Source organism: Mycteria americana, chromosome 7 (assembly GCF_035582795.1).
Source record: "Mycteria americana isolate JAX WOST 10 ecotype Jacksonville Zoo and Gardens chromosome 7, USCA_MyAme_1.0, whole genome shotgun sequence".
NCBI classification, from domain to species: domain Eukaryota; kingdom Metazoa; phylum Chordata; class Aves; order Ciconiiformes; family Ciconiidae; genus Mycteria; species Mycteria americana.
The window spans coordinates 22,882,589-22,900,405 of record NC_134371.1 but is presented as its reverse complement, the minus strand read 5'-3'; the positions used below and the strand labels follow the sequence as shown (position 1 = coordinate 22,900,405).

Below are 17,817 nucleotides of genomic sequence, written 5' to 3'. Positions count from 1 at the left end.
AAACAACTGAATTAGAAGAGCTGAGAATGTGGTATGTGCTAGACTAGCCCACATAAATGCAGTGTCCTACACAAAATTAGAAGATCCTTCTTCAGGTCTCCCACATGAACAACGTGCTTGATATAATGTACAGAAATAATGTGCACAAGAAATCCCTAATTTTCCCTAATTTCCTTAAAGCCCCATAGTCTAAGCAATTTAACTGATTAATCAGTAAAAAACAAGTAGAGGTACAAGATGCCATTGGGTTGCACATAGCACCAAAAACCCCTTGGAATTAGTAATGGAATTATCACCCCAATCATACAATGGCATCATAAAAAAATCTCATGGTAAAACTAGTTCTGGGGTGTATTTGCTATGGTCACCTTGTACCTGACAGTATGCCTGCTAAGAGGAAAAATGCTAATATGCACATAATATAGAAAGTCCAACAGATCTCCAAATTAGGACTATGTAGCTCATTAATGTATTTAGGATGGCTGAAGAAAGAATTTTATATTGCTTGCTAAGTTTTCAGTAAGAAAGTCTATAAAATGAACACCACAGTTGCACTGAGACACTTGCATCATATCAGTCTCTCCCTACAGTTTTAAATAGATGGGAATATAAAGGTCTTTCTTCCTCCCTGTTCACATAAAATTCTACTTCATTACAAGTTTTGTAATAATAAACAGTTTCTGTAATAAGTCCAAACAATTTCTGTTGACTATCCAGCATTAGGACAATTCCCATGTTTCGATCCATGAAAGCAGTCTTCCCCTTTTTATAGGCTAGAGCTCATTGTATGTAAAAAATGAAGACCAGGATGTTTCAGGTATTTTTCTAAACTTTTTGCTAAAATACTTAAATGCTTATTTCAGGAATGTTTAGCTCAACAGCTAAAACCAAAGAGAATGTACTACTGAAGGAAAATGTAAGCATATGGTAGAATATTATTTTAATGAGACTGTTAACCTTGTAATTCATTCCAAATTTGCTGGCCAACAGGGCCTCAAGCATGCCTCAGAACACAAAGATTAAAATAGAGAAAAATGATAGTGTAACTTGTAGATAGATCAGCATCAACTTTCTAATTCAAAGTGTTGGATATTTAAAGAATCATTTCATTTTGGGATGCAGAACAGATTCACAACATTTAAGCAAAATCTTATCACCGCAGTGAGATTTCCCAAGGTCACTATACCTTGCATCAAGCTGTAATCGTGTCTTTACCAGCCAAATGGGATTAGTTGTTGTGATCGCAGTAAAACCTAAAATATTTAAAAAGAAAAGTTAGATGTGATAGTATCACAAGAGCAACAGCATCTAAGTTCAAAACGCACACAGTAAGGTACAGTGGATGCAAAAACTCGGACTATACTGATTTTTAGAAAGTAACCATTGTAACCCTTTACTGATATCTTATGAATCCATACAGCCAATAAACATTTAGCTTATTTTTAAATTAATACTGAGTAAGTTTGATTCTTAGCAAGAGACGCCCCATATAAAATAAGCCAAATCATGTACATTTCTCTGCCTATCTAATCATACCAACCCTGTTTTGACACCATAGAACAACAAAGCTAGCTAGACTAATATTAGCCAATTTGGCAAACATGTCAATAACAATGCATTGCAGATACAGCTATAGCAATTTGAGATGGTATAAAACATTGTGTCAATTTAATTTACTACCTGAAATACAATCCGAGTTTAAAAGCATGCAGACTGAATAAATACTACTTTTGGTGCAGTTAAAAGGTATGTATTACTGTAAGTTAAGAGACCTTTTAATACTGAACTATAAAGAGCAGTTAAATTTGAGTGCTAATGTTTTATTTAGTATTCAAAGCAGAGATTGTTGGTTGGCCTACAAATACTTTTACAAGCATATGAGTGTTTAAATTGTTAAAGTAAATAGTATGACTTCTAACTATCCAGACAGCCAGCAACTATTCAGGCTTGCATAAGGGCTAAGGGTTAAAGCTTTGATTTTCAGTCCACCAAAGAAAAAGAAAAGGAAGAAAAAGAGAAAAGGAAACAAATTAAAAAAAAAAAAAAAAACAAAAAAGAAAAGAAGTAAGACTCACTCTTACTTCTGCACAACCGTGGAGAGAAAAAGAGCAGAGTGAAAGGCAGCTCTGGAAAAAAAAGTAAAATAAAAAACCATCTAGAGTTGTAATACCACACATGCACCATTAATGAGGTGTCATGTCTGCAGGAGAGAAGAGGAAAAGGGAAGGAGCTGGAACATGGCCAGGCAAGAGATGATAAATTTAGACACTTGCTTTCTAAGTGACACACATCACTTGTATATCACTACAAAGACATGCTGCCCTCCTGCAAGGGAATGGACTGGGGTTGTGGGAAAGCAACAAAGAGTTACCTAGTTCAGTGCATATCTGGTGCACAATACTCATACAACGAACAGGCTATCGATAAGCTTGTTTATGGAGATCATTAACAGCTTACATAAATATATTTAGCAGAACTGCTTGCATACATGTTACTTCTGTTCAATCACAAGCTAGGTTTACATTGCACACAAATGACTGCAATACTCAGAGAAATGCCAAGGGATCTTAACTGTTTTAAGGTTTGTTCTACCCCCACCCCCAAATCTTAAATAGGTCATTATGATTTTCAGTTACAGTTCTAAAGACAAACTACAAGGTTTAGCAGCTACTAAGATTTAGCTATATCTCTGTGCCAAAATAGCAAAATCACATTAGAGATTTCAGTTTAATCTTTTGATTAAACAGATTTTTAAACTGACTCAAACCTCTTAACTAAGTAACTTCCTGTGGTAGATAATAAAGGTTTGGGTTGGCGTTTTTCTCATTTTTTCTATGTCTAGGTACATATATAGCCCTTCATATGATGGACTGAAATCCTAACAAGCCAAAAGTGTTTTATATCTGCATGTCATGTAGGTAAATAATTATGTAAAAACTCAAAGCATCAGGGAACTACTCTGCCATAACAAGGCATGGGATGTTTTTAAAACATACCACATCTGCAAAAACAGTTCTGTAGTTTAACTAGTCAGAGCCCTTCTGACCTGTCACTTAGTGCCATAGAAACTCCACTGATTCCAACAGCACTTGACCCTGGGTTGAACTAAACTGAAAGGAAACATTGTTCTTGCATTTTTTATTTCTTTACACTAGCATTAAGAAAACTTTAAATTTTCTTTTACTTCAACTCAGAATCTTTCCATATCTATAGTGCAGTGAAGGGTACTAGGAAGGCACAGGACTACAAAGGCTTTGAAATAAGGTGGGGAAAAATTACTAACTTCCCCTACCAACACATTTTTCCAGGAAAGACTTCTCTAAAAAAAAAATCTTTTGTGTTCCTATTTAAGCTGCATGCTTTGTAATTTTGTTACTGCTAGACTGTATGATACAGCATTATCTGCTCAGCCCTTTCTCCTTCCTATTCAACCCAAAAAACCAGCCTCTGTAGATCCTAAATCTGGAACAGGAAACACATAGGTGAGATCAGAGTCAGTGTCTGAGTGGCAGTAGTGACTGTATTCACCCAAAGCAGCAGCCTGACACTTCTAGGCTGGGAAGAGCATATTGGAAATTACCAGTGAAGGGTGCTTGGCACAGGACGCAGCCTATTCTGTCCGAACTTGCACTCCCTGGGTTGCTCTAAACATTGTTTTAGCATAGCACCCCTAACAGTAGGATCAGACACTTACAGCATAGCCAATTTTTTTCCCTAGGGCTGTCATAAGCCTAAACTGCATTACAGTTCGAACCAAAGCTTTCAAATCAAAGAGCCTTCAATAATTCAGGTTTCAAGATGAAACAACTACAGCTCAAATCTTACAGGTAATGTAGTAAATACAGTTAGTGGAAGAAGAAAAATAAATTAAGAGTTGAGTGATGCTGACACCAAGGAAAGCACTCCAAAACAGGAAACATACCATGTGGGATCTTTGATAAGATAAGCTTTTTTTTTTTAAATACAGAAAATCTGTAGCAAAAGTACTTGTTAGAAAATAAAGGTGGGAGGCTTTCAACAACTACTACGAAGTTCTATCTTTTCCTTTTTAGGAGTCTCAGCGAACTTTATAATGCTTTACAATGCTTATCAGTGTTGCATCCTCAAGAAAGATTCCAGCTTCATTAGAAGTGTAGATCAATTTGGCAATACAGAAACTCCTGTACTTTTCTATGTTTTATTTTCTTCTATGAAATAGAATCCCAGTTTCAGATGGAAAGAATTATCTCAATCTACTTTTTCAGCTATGCCAGCTACTGACAGGTAAGATCCCAGGTATTCCTATTATGCATCATATTTCAAAGGTGAGGGTTTTTTTTTAATCTATAAGCCAATGTAATTGATACAGACGCATGTGAATATGGAATGCTGAATTAAAAATCCAAAGTAGTAAAATAAAAACAAACCAAAAGAGAAAGCAGAAAGAGACAGAAAGGAGATTATATACATATTAAAAAAGAAAAAGAAAAGAGGTCTTTGAAAGAATGTGACAACACAGAATATCAGCTGCAGCGTTTTAAAGGCAGCTCTGGGACACTGAAAAAACCCAAAAGGCCTTGTTTAACCCAGTAGGGACTTTCAATTAGCCAGAGCTAAGTAAAGTAGCAGCTATCAGTGAAAGATATTTTTCACCTTTCCCTGAACTGCACAGAAAAAAATAACTCTTAACAGAGTTAAGGAGAAATGATGTTTTTGCACAATGCACATCATCTGAGTTCAAAATAATGAAAGTGAATTCCCCTTATTTTGTTTATTTAATAGATATTACAAACCCAATGTGTGGTTCTTACACTAGAGGCTGCAAGAGACGCTCAGTTCAGTACTCACGAGGTTTAAGTTAGTCCATATTTCTGCAGGAAGTGACCTGCGGATGGGGAGCATGAGATGACACGATCTCACTCTTTTCACGGGAGAAATGTACAGTAAATGCCTAAAATAGACACAGGCTTTTCTGTATCATAACAACAAGCAGTGACCTCATCAGACACATGTGTACAAATTGAATCCCATTGGAAGGATTTGTGAATTAGTTATTGTGAGATCTAACTGTTTTCAGGTAAAAGTTTAGGAAAAAAAGAAAGAAAAATAATCAGAAAGGCCACAGATATTAAAATAGTTGTGTAAAATGCACTGAGTACTGAAATTTCTGCTCATTTGCAGCAGTTCAATTTTATCTCTCCAAATACTTACCTATATATCAAATTTACAAGTGAACCCTCCTCCTTCCCCACTCCCTCCCAAATATCATTCAAAAAAGCTAGCCTTGTCTTCGGACTGAAAAAGCAAGATAGATGCCTTATGAAATCAAACTTTCTAGTATCAGTAATCAATGAACTAAATATGCATTTTATTTGGTATTAAGTAATTGTGTACATACTACTAAAAAGTTACGCTATCTCTGTAAGTAATAAAGTAGTCCCAATTTTTTTTAATTAATAATAATAATAATAATAAAAATCTACATTTGGGTTGGTTTGCCAGTAGAGTTCTAGAAAGAACAGCAACAGCATACAAGGCAAAGTAGTTTTGCAGCAGATTTGCAACCATGTTGTCTGAATGAGGCTATGAATCATTAAAAAGGCAAATCAGAAAGCCATACAGGAATCAAGTATCTCATTCAGTTCTCTACAGTTTTTATTCTCTGTGGCAAAAGAGGTTGAATAAGTGCAATGAGAAGGCAGTTTATAGTGATTCTGAGAATTTAACCTAGCTTTGAAATGTACAGAGATAAACTATCTTCACACAAGCAAACGCTCTCATTCTTGTAGTATGCTTCAGATATATTCACTGTCCAAGTTTGCAAAAAGAGAACAATGTGATATGCCAAGTAGTAAGCAAAAAAGATTGCAGAGTATTTCATATCGATACACAGATCTTTTAGGTATGAAGGTGGCATGAATTATATGCTGGAAGCTAGCACATAGCAAGAGAAAAACATTAATTTCTAATTGCATAAGGCATCAGTTAATAATATGTAGCATAATTCATCCTCCTTGGGATAAAACAAACTTACTAGAAGTATCTTAATAAAACCAAAAATATATGTTTTATCTTGAGAAGGAAGAATCAGGCCTAAAACCAAACAAAAATACTTAAAATATCATACCTCAGCTTCTCACTCCCAAAAATGCCATGTGCATAAAATAGTCCTTATTTAACAATGACAGGCTAGCCTGAGATACTTATGTATTAACATGATACAAGTAAACAGTATTTAAGGTTGACTAAAGTTCACTACTTATAGTACTTTCATAAAACAGTAAGTTACAGATTTTTTTTAAGTTGTATTTTTGCATCATTATTGTACTTTGCAACCTATAGGAAAACCTTTGTAAGTGCAAACCACCTCATGCTCATTAGGCATTAGAAGCCTTTATGTAACAGGAAGGTCATATCCAAACAAAAAACCCCCTCATTTAAGATTGAATAACTCAATTCCTTACTGAAACCAATGGCAGCTGCAAAAGAAAAAACCAATACTGATTATTTTTTGCTAATTAGAAGTGTTTAGCCACCTTGCCAATTTTGAAATCTTAAGTTCCAGAGCAAATCTTATGGTGATCTTCTGTGTTAACCTCTTTAAGCCAACCAATTAAGAGCTCACATTCGATCTCGTCCCTGTTATTTTGCCATTTCTTTAAGTTGATTTGCATCATATAGCAATACAAACCTTGCAGGTAAAACTGTTAATAGCTGGTTTAAGTGCATTTTCTGAAATATATTAGAATTACAAAAACAAGGTTAGCACGTTCCCAAGAAAGCACTGTTAATTAACTACTGTCCTTTTCATATAAATCAGAATACTGTCAGTATTTAGTATCGAGTAATTGTTTGTCAAAGAACCTTCTTTTAAAGGTCTTCCAAAGAACGCCTGTAATACACAGTGCCAAGACATTTCAAGAGAGAAAGAAAATTGTGACCTGTAGTGTGAACCTGCACTGAGCATTCAGTTTCATTGGCTTTATGGTTTAGAAATGCAACTGCAGAACTGGGTAAGTGTGAGAAAGATAACATCCACAGAAGTTGTTCAGTATTAAAACTTTTATACAAATGTAAAAAAGGTGAACAGCAATTAAGGCTCAAATACATTTACCCCAATCCTAAGTACAAATGCATAATACCAACCTCCTGGAAGGGAAGCAAGTTAATAAGCAGATACAGAGCTCCTTGGCAAACTACAGTCTCTGTCTGCAAGCACTTGGGAAAAGTCACTACAGCACACCTGCACAAATGTTCTTTTCATTACAGAATGAGGGCAGTAATTTCCAAAGATAAGGAACACTGAACCTTCATTTGTCTGTAGCATTGCATGAGTTATACAAGTTGTCTTCAATTGAGGATAGACTTGTTTCTATTACCTATACTCCCCCTCACCCCCCACCCCCACCCCCAATTTAAAGGCATGTTTTATCCCCTTGACAAAGAGCTGAAGACAATTCATTCTTCTTGGAGCATTTAACTGATTAGGATGAACTTTTCATGAAATCCCCTTCCATCCCATTCCCCATGCTGTTCACCTACAAACAAAACACACATCTCCAGGTGATAAAAAAATACTGCATCATCTGAGCACTTTATTTTGCCCATTTAATGCAAAACAGCTCTCCTTACATCTCTAAGATTAAAAACTGCCATAGCATTTCTCACATGCTAGAGATAAGCATTAGTGTGTTATTTAAGTACAAAGCTAATGTCACTTAAATTCTGTGCTATATAACAATTTCTTTGTATCATATTATTAGCAAGTATTAAACAGAAAACTAATCCTATCCATTATTCTGACATCACCTTTGGCAGTCCATTCCAGATTGCTATTACTCACATTATATACACTGGTTGTAAAATTTGACAGGAATTAGCAACTTCAACAGGCTACCATAAAATTGTCAGAATTCATCTGTGAAATGTCTATAGCCTATACAAAAAACACTTTTGAAAATTTGTTTTTCTGTAGGAAAGACATAGGCAACAATAGGTAAAGTGTTGCCAGCCCAAGTTTTGATTTCCCCAGCACAAGTCCATGACCATAACTCAGCTCGGTTGCCTTTAACTCCCCTTGTTAATGATCCCAAAGCACAGAACATACAAATCAAGCAATAAATACTGGTAGCTGCTAAAATATACCAAAGTTACACTGCAGACATAAAATAGGAATTTATTTCCAGAGATGAAAATATGAAAACTATGGAAATCTGCTCTTCTATGTCACTTTAGTGGTAGAACAAGCTTCACACAGACTGATATTCGAACAAAGGAGGAGGGAGTGTTCCATATAATTTATACAAGTATCTGCAGGCATATTTCAGAAAGACAAAAAAGTCAGTCAGATATACAAAAGCTATAACAGAAAGTGACGGTAGAAAAACAGATTAAGAAGCATTAAGCCAAAGTTCAGTGCAAACAATGTTGTTTATAGCTTGCAGAACAAAAAGTTACTGTTTTGAAAGTTTTCATATCACAGTTCACAAATTTACAATTGAAAAAGCAGGCATGCAAGTTTTCCTAGAAAAGACTGTTCACACACACACAGTTAAAGATCTTCATTAACACTAAGTGCAAAGTTTCATGCACATATTCTGCAGATAGCTTGTTTAATGAGAGGTCAAAGAAGGTAACTGCTACAAAGAGAGATGATTCAATCACTGAATATTTTGTTTTGTTTTTTTCCACATTTATCACCACCTCTCATTTGTAGGTATAACTCTAGAATGAAGCTAAAAAGTTACAGATCCTTACCTGCCACACCAGCTGAAATCATGTGTACCTGGGTAGAATCTGGGTTGAAAATATTGTTCAACTTTTCCTTGCAGTTTGAGTAAGCAGCAAAATATATTGCTCTAAAATTAGAACAAATTCCAAGTTATGTTACATTTTGTGTTGATACACTTACAAGCAGCGCCATTAACTTCACTAACTCAAGATGATCTTGGTTCAAGTCACTTCCTCAGTAAAACACTACTCAAGGAATAACTCTTGCAAAGTAGTGGGACTATTGCAGGAATGGGGAAAAAAAAAATCCATACTTTACAACTTTTTCTTCCACAATAGCTCCAATTTACAATTAGTGAGGGGAAGGATAGATAATTAGAAATACAGCAGCGATTTTTGTGACACTAGGAAGTTTAGCCAGGGAAGCAAAACACTGAACTGAGAACTGAAGTTACAGTATTCTGTATTACTTTAACAACAGATCAAATTTGTTCTAATGGACCTAAACTCATTTCAATAGCATTACAATTTCAAGAGAACTAGCAAGTATGTAGCTTTTTTTTTAAATCAAATAGCACACAATATTTATATTATTCTAACATTTAAGATGTAAATATTGATAACTTGTGGTTATACACATTTATATTTTAAATGCTAGAACAGCTGTGAAGCTGGGATCCACATTTTGTTTCTTTAGTTCTGTATTTAGAATAGACACACATTTTTTTTCTCTGAATACACCACCAAAAAATTTTTAAGCTTGTACTACATTCAAGTCTGTGAGCTGGTATCAAAAGAAAGCTAGACATAAAAGTCAGCATGCTAATGCAAAATATTATGAAAAATCCTTGTTTTCACCCATGAAAGCTAAAAAAACTTTTAAAAGCACATCTAAAACTCACATTTAAGGTTGTAACTCATTTTTTAAACTTAGACACCCCTCTACAAGAGAAAAAATGAACATGCAAGTTTTCATGAGCAGAACATTAACCTCATTAGCTGTGCAAACATGTTTTTCTTTATAATAAAAAGATAGAGTGCTTGCTTCATGGGCGTAATTTCTAAAATGGAATCTGAACTCAGTTAGGTATACTGGATGTGTTAGGAAACATGCTTCTCTACAGCTTATTTAAACAAAGAGCTGCTGTTAAATCCACTTAGCTAATGCTTAATTGAAATGAAGTACTGGATGAAGACAGAGTCAGCCGGAGGGGAATGAGGATGTGCTTATTTGTAAGACTTCACACATTATATCAAGTTGACATTTTTAGTGTGTGTGGGGGAAACAAGCTAAGAATTTCACCTGAGGGAAGAAAGGAAGGGAATTAGAAGATTTAACATAAAATTTACTGAAAAGAAATAATTTTTTGCAATTGAGGATATTTTTCATTGAGGATAGTCACTTATAAAATGGAATCATTGCTGTATAAAAATTGGTGTTAAAAAAAGTAGTATCAATGTTGAACATTCAGACCAGACTGGACTATCAAACAAAAGTACAGGCTCTTCAGATTAGGAAGTGCTGATAGCCCACAGGTGTCAAGAGTGAAGAAAGCTACTGGAATTACTTCAGCTTCTCCAAAAAGCAAGGCTATGTTAGTGATCAGAAAACACCCCAGGTATTCCCAATTCCTTAAAAAAATCTGCTAAAATAGAAGTACTCCAATTCCTGAATGAGGTTTTTCTCTTATTCATGCAGAGGATCTACAGAACAACAGCTCATCTGTCAGACCTAACTAGAAGACAGATCAATGCTGAATGGAAAGTCCAGTTTAATAAAATTTTCCAGAAGCATCCAAAGACCTTAAACCAGAAAAGTTAAGATACTTTCCAAATGGGTATGCAGGAGACAGGAATGTCTCCTCTACAGACCAGAAAAAAAAAGAAAAAACCTAAACCAGAGCACTAAGTCAAGGGACGAATAAAACCTTTGTGGGATATATTCCCTCTGCATAAAGACTCTTCTCTTAAGCAGAATAGAGGGGAATAAAACCAGGCCAGAAAACAACTATAGCCTCAGCCAGGATTAAGTAGTTATATTAGTTTTACACAGCTTTGTTTCCATACTCTTCCTTCGGTATTCTCCTATTTTTGGACTGAACTTAGGCTAACACTTGTATGTAAGGATCAATTCAAACTCTGGCATAATCTGCACCTCACTCTGACTGCCAGCACCAGCTGTGTAGCTAGAGTATTTGTGCTGATACAGAGCAACTGACAGCAGCCATACCACTGCTAATTACATCAGACTTATGTCCTCATCCACTGCACTCTGACACTGCCCCAGTACCCTTTGGAGTCCAGCCCACTGCTGGATCCGCTTTCTCTGGGACAGCTGTTAAGTGTGTCATCCTACCCAGTCTTGCCCTTTTTGAAGTTTCAGAACAGGCTTCCTACTGCAGGGGGACAGTAGCCTGTGCTTCACCAGAATTCAGGAATAAAGACCCAGTGTTTTGAGGCTACAGTCACACAATTGCTTCCTGAAGATGATGGATTAACTGAAAGTTAAATCTACCTTTGTACTTTCAAAGGTACAAACTTCTTGTTTACATGTGCAACTCCTTAAGCATTTTCCTTCTTAACTGGACAAAACTCTCCATAAGGGATAGTACACAATGGTAAATACTATTATAGTAGCATATAGGATAGTAAATGCTGAGGCAGTTGGTGCAGGGATGTGGGACTGGAGCTGTGGAGTACAAGTGGCTCAATTTCTCAGACAACAGAATTACCCCAGGAACCAAAGGTTATTTGCTATTAAGTATTTATAACTGCAGATGCAAAGCTTGCTTCAAATAAACCTTAAATGATGTACAGCAACCTAAATTTCATCAAAACTATTTCATCTACTGTACACGTTTGTATTTACCTGGAAGGAGCAACACCTACTAAATTAGGACCCAGCCCTCTAAACAGAGAACGAGGACCTTCCTTTTGCAAGATCATCCTAGAAAACAAAAGAGTGACAATACTGTAACATTCATATAAAAATTAAGGAATGCACTGACCACCATAACTACATCATTTTAAGCTTTACTCTGTGTAAAACTTTCATAATAACTGACAATGCAGTGCTGTTCACAAAAAATTAGTCATTTCCTAGAATCAGCATAAAATGTCATTATTTCTTGACATGCCATAGAAATCCAGGAACTAAATGCAGAAGTAAAGCCTTATGATGTCAATACAGACCTACCTCAAAGACAGGAACACACACCTGGAGTTATCTGTCATTAGAAAGTTAAAGAAAGTGTCCTTTTATCAGGAAGAAAATACAAAGCATGGAAATGTTCATGTTCCTGTAGACTGTTCAGGAGACAAAAATATTTGTTTCTATTCTACATTCCTTTCATCACCCTTTAGCTCCCAATGTTTGGGAACTTTTTTGGGTGGGAGGGAAAGCAGGTGAAGGGCAAGAGAGAAGAAGGAGAGGAGAGAGTCTTAGGAAGGTTCAGTTACAGCAAGTCATATGCCTTCTGAGAGCAGCTCAGGAAGATGTTAGCTCTACTGCTTATCATTCCCAGCCAAGGACATCTTCCGCAATCTATTATCTACTCTTCTCAAAAAGACAAACCTCAACATGGCTTTGCATGTGCTGCCCTGGTTTGATTCTACAAGACTCCTAGTAGTACACCAAGTTACATGTCAGAAGTTAGAGGAAAGGAGCCTTTCAGATACAGTCTTGCCTTCTCCATCCCCATAAATGATTTAAATCCACTAAGCATTCAACTAGGAACCCATTCTTAGCTTTATTCTTTCTCTAAGATACTGTGATTATTTTGACTACAGTAAACGAAAATGGAAACCTCTGATCTGAGAAGTGGCCCTTCCTTGAGGCTGGCAGGGATTCCCTCCTATCAGTTCTGAACTGCTGCCTGTGTGCTCCTACCCAAGCACTGCTGCTAGGCTGTGGAGCCAGTGGTTTTTCCTTCCAACTCATTCCAGAAAAGATAATCCTTACCTCCTCATGCCAGGTAACTGACTTAAGTTTGAGATTAGCTGAAAAAGGAGTGTAATCAATGCAAAGAGTCACAGCCACAGTACAGCCCTAACATCTCGTGGTACCAGGTCCACTATAAACACAGCTCTGGGAAGACTGCTTGGGTGGCAGGGGGTGTCACCTTCCATCTTTGTGGGATTTACAGAGAAACATAGGGATACGAGCAGCGAATTGAGACCTCAAATGAGGCATTACTAGTCCTTAAGTGTTTGGAATACTTATCCCATGTAACTGTGGTTTTTAGAAAGAGTTGAAAACCATTATGCAGCAAGGTACACTGGCACAGTAAGAGGATATCCATCAATATTCAGTTTTAGTGAAATCAGTCTGTCCAACAGTCTAGATGCTAATCAGATGTGGTATTTTAAAAAGTATGGTAGGTCATGGGAAGAGAAACAAGGACTATCTGCATCCCATCACTGCAAATTGCTCTAGCAATTGCTTTAGAACCAGACTTAAAGTTAAGAATTAACTACTTCACTAGATGTTGCAAAACAGAACTCTGTGCTTATTGATTTAGAAACACTGGCCAATACACACAAATAGTTCTCCTGTATATTTCTTCTTCAAAGAGACATGCAGGTTAATGACAAGTCAATTACTCAATAAAGCAAACTACTCTTACATAAATGGCTATTTTGTTTGGAATTTACTATCAGAACAAACAGGTGAAAGCCATCTATAGCACTGAAGGAGATTCTGAACTTATTCTGATTTCCAGCAGCTGATTCACCACAGTTCTGCTGCTAAATCAAACTGAAAGTTTACATTTGTTTTCAGTAAGCAAAAATAAAATAGTGGTTCTGCACAGTTATCATCACTGTTTAGGAATGCTGGCATATAATGTGTGCAGCAACATCTTAGCTTTGTGTCCATAACAATTAGATATGATTTCACTATGTGGGTAGCATTGCCCCACAGCAATAATTGAAGTATTGAACACATACTCAAAAGCACTTTGGAAATACAAATTAGACATGTCTCATCCTGAAAGCATTTCTAACACTTACAGAATGACTTATTAAAAAAAAAATCTTACCATATTCCAAACCTCAGCATGGGCACATCATCAGATTACAGCAAAATTTAACCCAATTAACATGATCTGTGTCCACTTAAAACAGTACTTAAAAATCACTACCACCACAGCATCACATTACACATGTATATATGCACATATATGCATGTATACAAAGTAGCAGGAACCTCAGTGTCTTAAGAGAAACTTGGGAGTGAAGTGTACCAGGTCTGTTTGTTTCTTCTGGATCTACAGTGTCCCAAGACTTGACAGAGCAACAAAGAGTTAAAGAGAGGTTGCAGCAGGATTTGTAATGGTGGTAGTTACTGACGCTCTTCTACATTCACGGACACCAGCTGGAAGAGTTCCAGAGCCTACACTGAAAATAAGAAACTTTTTGCATTAAAGAGCAGATCCCAGAGCCTGCACTGTTTATTGAAAGCAGTAAATGGCAAATCCATGGTTGGAAGAGCAGCACAAATGCTCCGTATGGCCTCAGCTGACCTGCTTATGTCACATGGGGAAGCCTGTATTGGGAGGCTGGTCAGATTTCCATTATCAAGACCTCAGGTTTAAACTCAGCAAGGTTAGTTATGAGAGGCATCCACAATACGATATACACCACAGATCTTAAAGAATAAGGGAATTTGCTTTTGTTGCCAGAGAATCCAGTCACCTGTACCAGTTCTTCTGAGTTTGTTTCCTGACAGAGATGCCTTTGAAGTCACCTCTGTTGACACTTAAGATGCAGAAGTGATTCCACAGCAGTCAGTTAACTGAAATTCTGACATTTGCCTGATTCACCCTGCTTTTAGACTGAGTATTGTGAGCCTTGGAGCACTGCACTGAATTTGGTATGAGAAGGGACAACCAAACCCTGACACCTACGAGTCAGAAAATATCAAGTGACAGTAAAGACATGAGAGTGACAGAGGGATCCAGTTTAACTTTCCCACTAAACAGCCCTAGTCCCTTAACCAAGAATAATTATGTCCTGCACCTACATATTTTTATTGCCACAGTCTGTTGCCACATCATTTGGGATTTTTTCATATTTACTGCATTTAAAAAGAACTTGAAACCCAGAAAAGTTACTTGGCATCCCAATTGTTTGATACTCACCTGGAAGAAAACAAATCTAAGCAAAGAACAAAATCAGCAGAAGATACACATTCTTGTATCATAGATAAACAAACACCATGTCTAAAGCAGATTTAAAAAAAACACACCACCATCAAAAAACAAAACAAGCAAGCCCTACCAATGAAGTTCATCACAGACTACCTCTACCTCAGTCTCAATTTGCTTCCTGGGAAGACCAAGTTATTTTAGGGATGGCTTTAAAGCATAGCAGGCTTCTAGCAGAGGGGCATATGAAACAAACATCTGTTCATCCTGCTATTCATTCAGATACATTTCTAAACAGAAGATAAATTCATAACCAAACATTCAGGGAAGAAGCTGAAGGACTCAACTTCCATCAAGAGAAACCAATAAGACAAGTGTTTTGGATGGAGCTCTCCTTCCTTGTCACAATCCAAGCCGTTCCTTCCCACATTCTGAACACGTTCACCCATCAGAATCTTATATGTAAAGAGGCTCTGAATCAAAACTTCCATGATAAGAACTATCTTCCATTCAAGGAGCTATTTGGGCACAACCTCCATTTAAGCAAATCCTATCCTCTAATCAGATTAAGCCTAAATCCTACACTGAAACTGCCAGAAGGAACTCTGTACAAACTACTTCTCACCGATTAATTGGGGATAGAAGATAGCTGGTCTGAGTCTTATCAAATTCTTTCTAATGAAAGAAGCAGTAGCAGGTCCTTTCTGGAGGAAAACTCCCCTCATTCCCAAATACTGAAGGTACCTCCCCATAACTGGCTAGCTTGAGTCCCCCAGAGTGAAGTGAACCCTGCCTGTGATCTGTACTAGCGGTTTAACTGCAGCCATACAATTTTCCTGCTGGCTACTGAACATCACAGGCATTGGTGGCAAGGAGAGGAAAGGCAGTCCCAGTTCAGTGAGGTGCTATGCAAACAAAACGTCCCAGATCATGGCAAAATCTGGCCTTGCCTATCTCTTACTAGCTCTAAAAAAGTGTTACTAGTCAGACAACCATCAGAAGATACCGAAAGGCAAGAAGGGTATGTACTGGTGAAAGTTGAGAGAGACTAAGAAGCTGCGTTAATTTTCATAGGGCTTCTTGCCTCCATGTTCACCAACATCTATGATTTAGACACAAAACAGTTTAAAAAGTCTTATACTAACACTTTTTCAGGATGAAAATAAAGTCTGGCACTTAAGTGTTACAGTACTCCCAGTGAGTTTTGGGGGACGTAGTTTGGAGCTGTGAATTGTGCAGGTTATATATGCTCTGCCTAATTCAAGGTACAAACTCAAGCATGAAGGGCATTCAGAGAAGTGGAATGTGAAACTTATAGTTAAAAGGCAAAATATGGGAAGTCATCTCATGGTAGCATCATGACAGACACAAGAGTCTGAATCTTTCATATGGATTTGTCCAACACACCTCTCTCCTCCTCCCTCCCAAAATGAACCAAACACCTAGTAGCATGTACACTCACTTCAAACAATGGAGAGGTCCAGGAGAAACTCTAGTTACTCGATTGACGCTAGCACCATTCACAGTGTTGAGATGAACTTCAGATATATAGAGAGTCACAGAGGAGGACTGCAATCGTGTTTTCACAACTTCCAGTGGACATGTCAGAATTGCACCAACAGTACCTCCACATCTGCAAAAATAAATAGGATCATCACATACTTAACTGCAAAAAAACTGAAGGATACATTCACATATAATTAACATTATACTCAACACAGTCAAATTGCAAAAGGTGAAGAAACAACTGGAACATGTGTGACAATGCTGCAGTTATTTGCCCTTGAAGGCAAGCAAACTGTTAAGTCAGTTCGTTAACCCCACAACTTGGAGTGAAAATTTAAACAGACAAAAATAAAGGTTCCCAAAGTAGTGAAGGTGTACAGTCTTCAGTACATGCTGTTCAAATCAGTTCTGGAAAGTAGCTCAGTATCTGAAATGTTTAACTTCTTATGGTAAATTTTAACTTTTTTTGAATGTTTAGTGTACTCCTGACCACAAACAAGGTGCCAAAAATCCTTAAGGGTAGAAGAGATTTATGCACTATGCACACAGGACTACATGTAATGACTGGTAAAAACTATGGCATGGCAATTCAGTAAAATTAAAATACTTATGAAGACACCTTCAAAACTGCATTTGTATTTTGGGCATTGTACCATGAAAGAAACGATTCTTTGAATGTTTCCTGAGTTCTGCCCATTACAGCAAGACAGACTAGATACTACAGAGTAGAACCTGGGAAGACAAAAGAGCTTTAAGTGGCTAACCAGGTGAAGACTTGCAGATTTTGCTTGTCTGCCACTCATTTCTGTGAGCTAGTCAAGGCAAGCCATGCATGACTTGTGCTGACAGTGGAATTACTCCCATTCTGCTAGAGCAGAACACATCCAAGAACATACTGCCTTTTAGCAGCTCTGCTCAGAAGATTCTTCTGGTGCTTGTTCATAACAGATTTATTAATATCTACATTCCTATCTGTTTAACTACGATCACATACAGCCTCTGAAGGAAAAATATCAAATCCACAAATTCTGATTCCAAAGACAACCCCAAATTCATTGACATTACTGTTACAAACAAAAGTGCTTCCCTTGAACCTTTTCTGAGATTAGTACTCTTAACTTTGCCAAATACCCTTCTTAAAACTATGACCAGGTCACTATATGCACCCTTAAAAAAAAAACCACAACAAACAACAAATAAACCAAACCACAAAACACCAAACCCAGATTTAAATTAGGGTATCAGTTAATGCTACTAACAACTCAGTCTGAAATCCACTAACACACAAATACAATTCGTACTAAATTCAAAGGGCCCAGCATTCACTTCTGATGCAATAGCTAGAGCTGGTGTTTGATTCTGACAAGACAGTTATCAGCTATTTTGTAACATGAGAGGCTCAAACACCCCCAAAACCTTTAAAAAGCTGTAAGACTTGTTCAATAGTATTTTTTTA

The 17,817-nt window shown here is 36.9% G+C and overlaps 1 protein-coding gene across 4 annotated transcripts in view; it reads right to left on the bottom strand.

Moving 5' to 3' along the window:
- Positions 1–17,817, bottom strand: part of SLC25A36 (solute carrier family 25 member 36) — a 76,336-nt gene that overhangs the window by 48,322 nt on the left and 10,197 nt on the right. For all 4 annotated transcript variants that reach the window (XR_012776467.1, XR_012776468.1, XR_012776469.1 and 1 more), the window contains exons 2-5: positions 16,318–16,488; positions 11,579–11,656; positions 8,737–8,837; positions 1,187–1,253 (exon numbers count right to left, since the gene is read on the bottom strand). Coding sequence is in view for 1 of the 4 variants with exons in the window: in XM_075507385.1 (XP_075363500.1) it covers positions 1,187–1,253; positions 8,737–8,837; positions 11,579–11,656; positions 16,318–16,488 (417 nt within the window). In the remaining 3 variants the exon portion in view is untranslated. The remainder of the gene's footprint in view (positions 1–1,186; positions 1,254–8,736; positions 8,838–11,578; positions 11,657–16,317; positions 16,489–17,817) is intronic.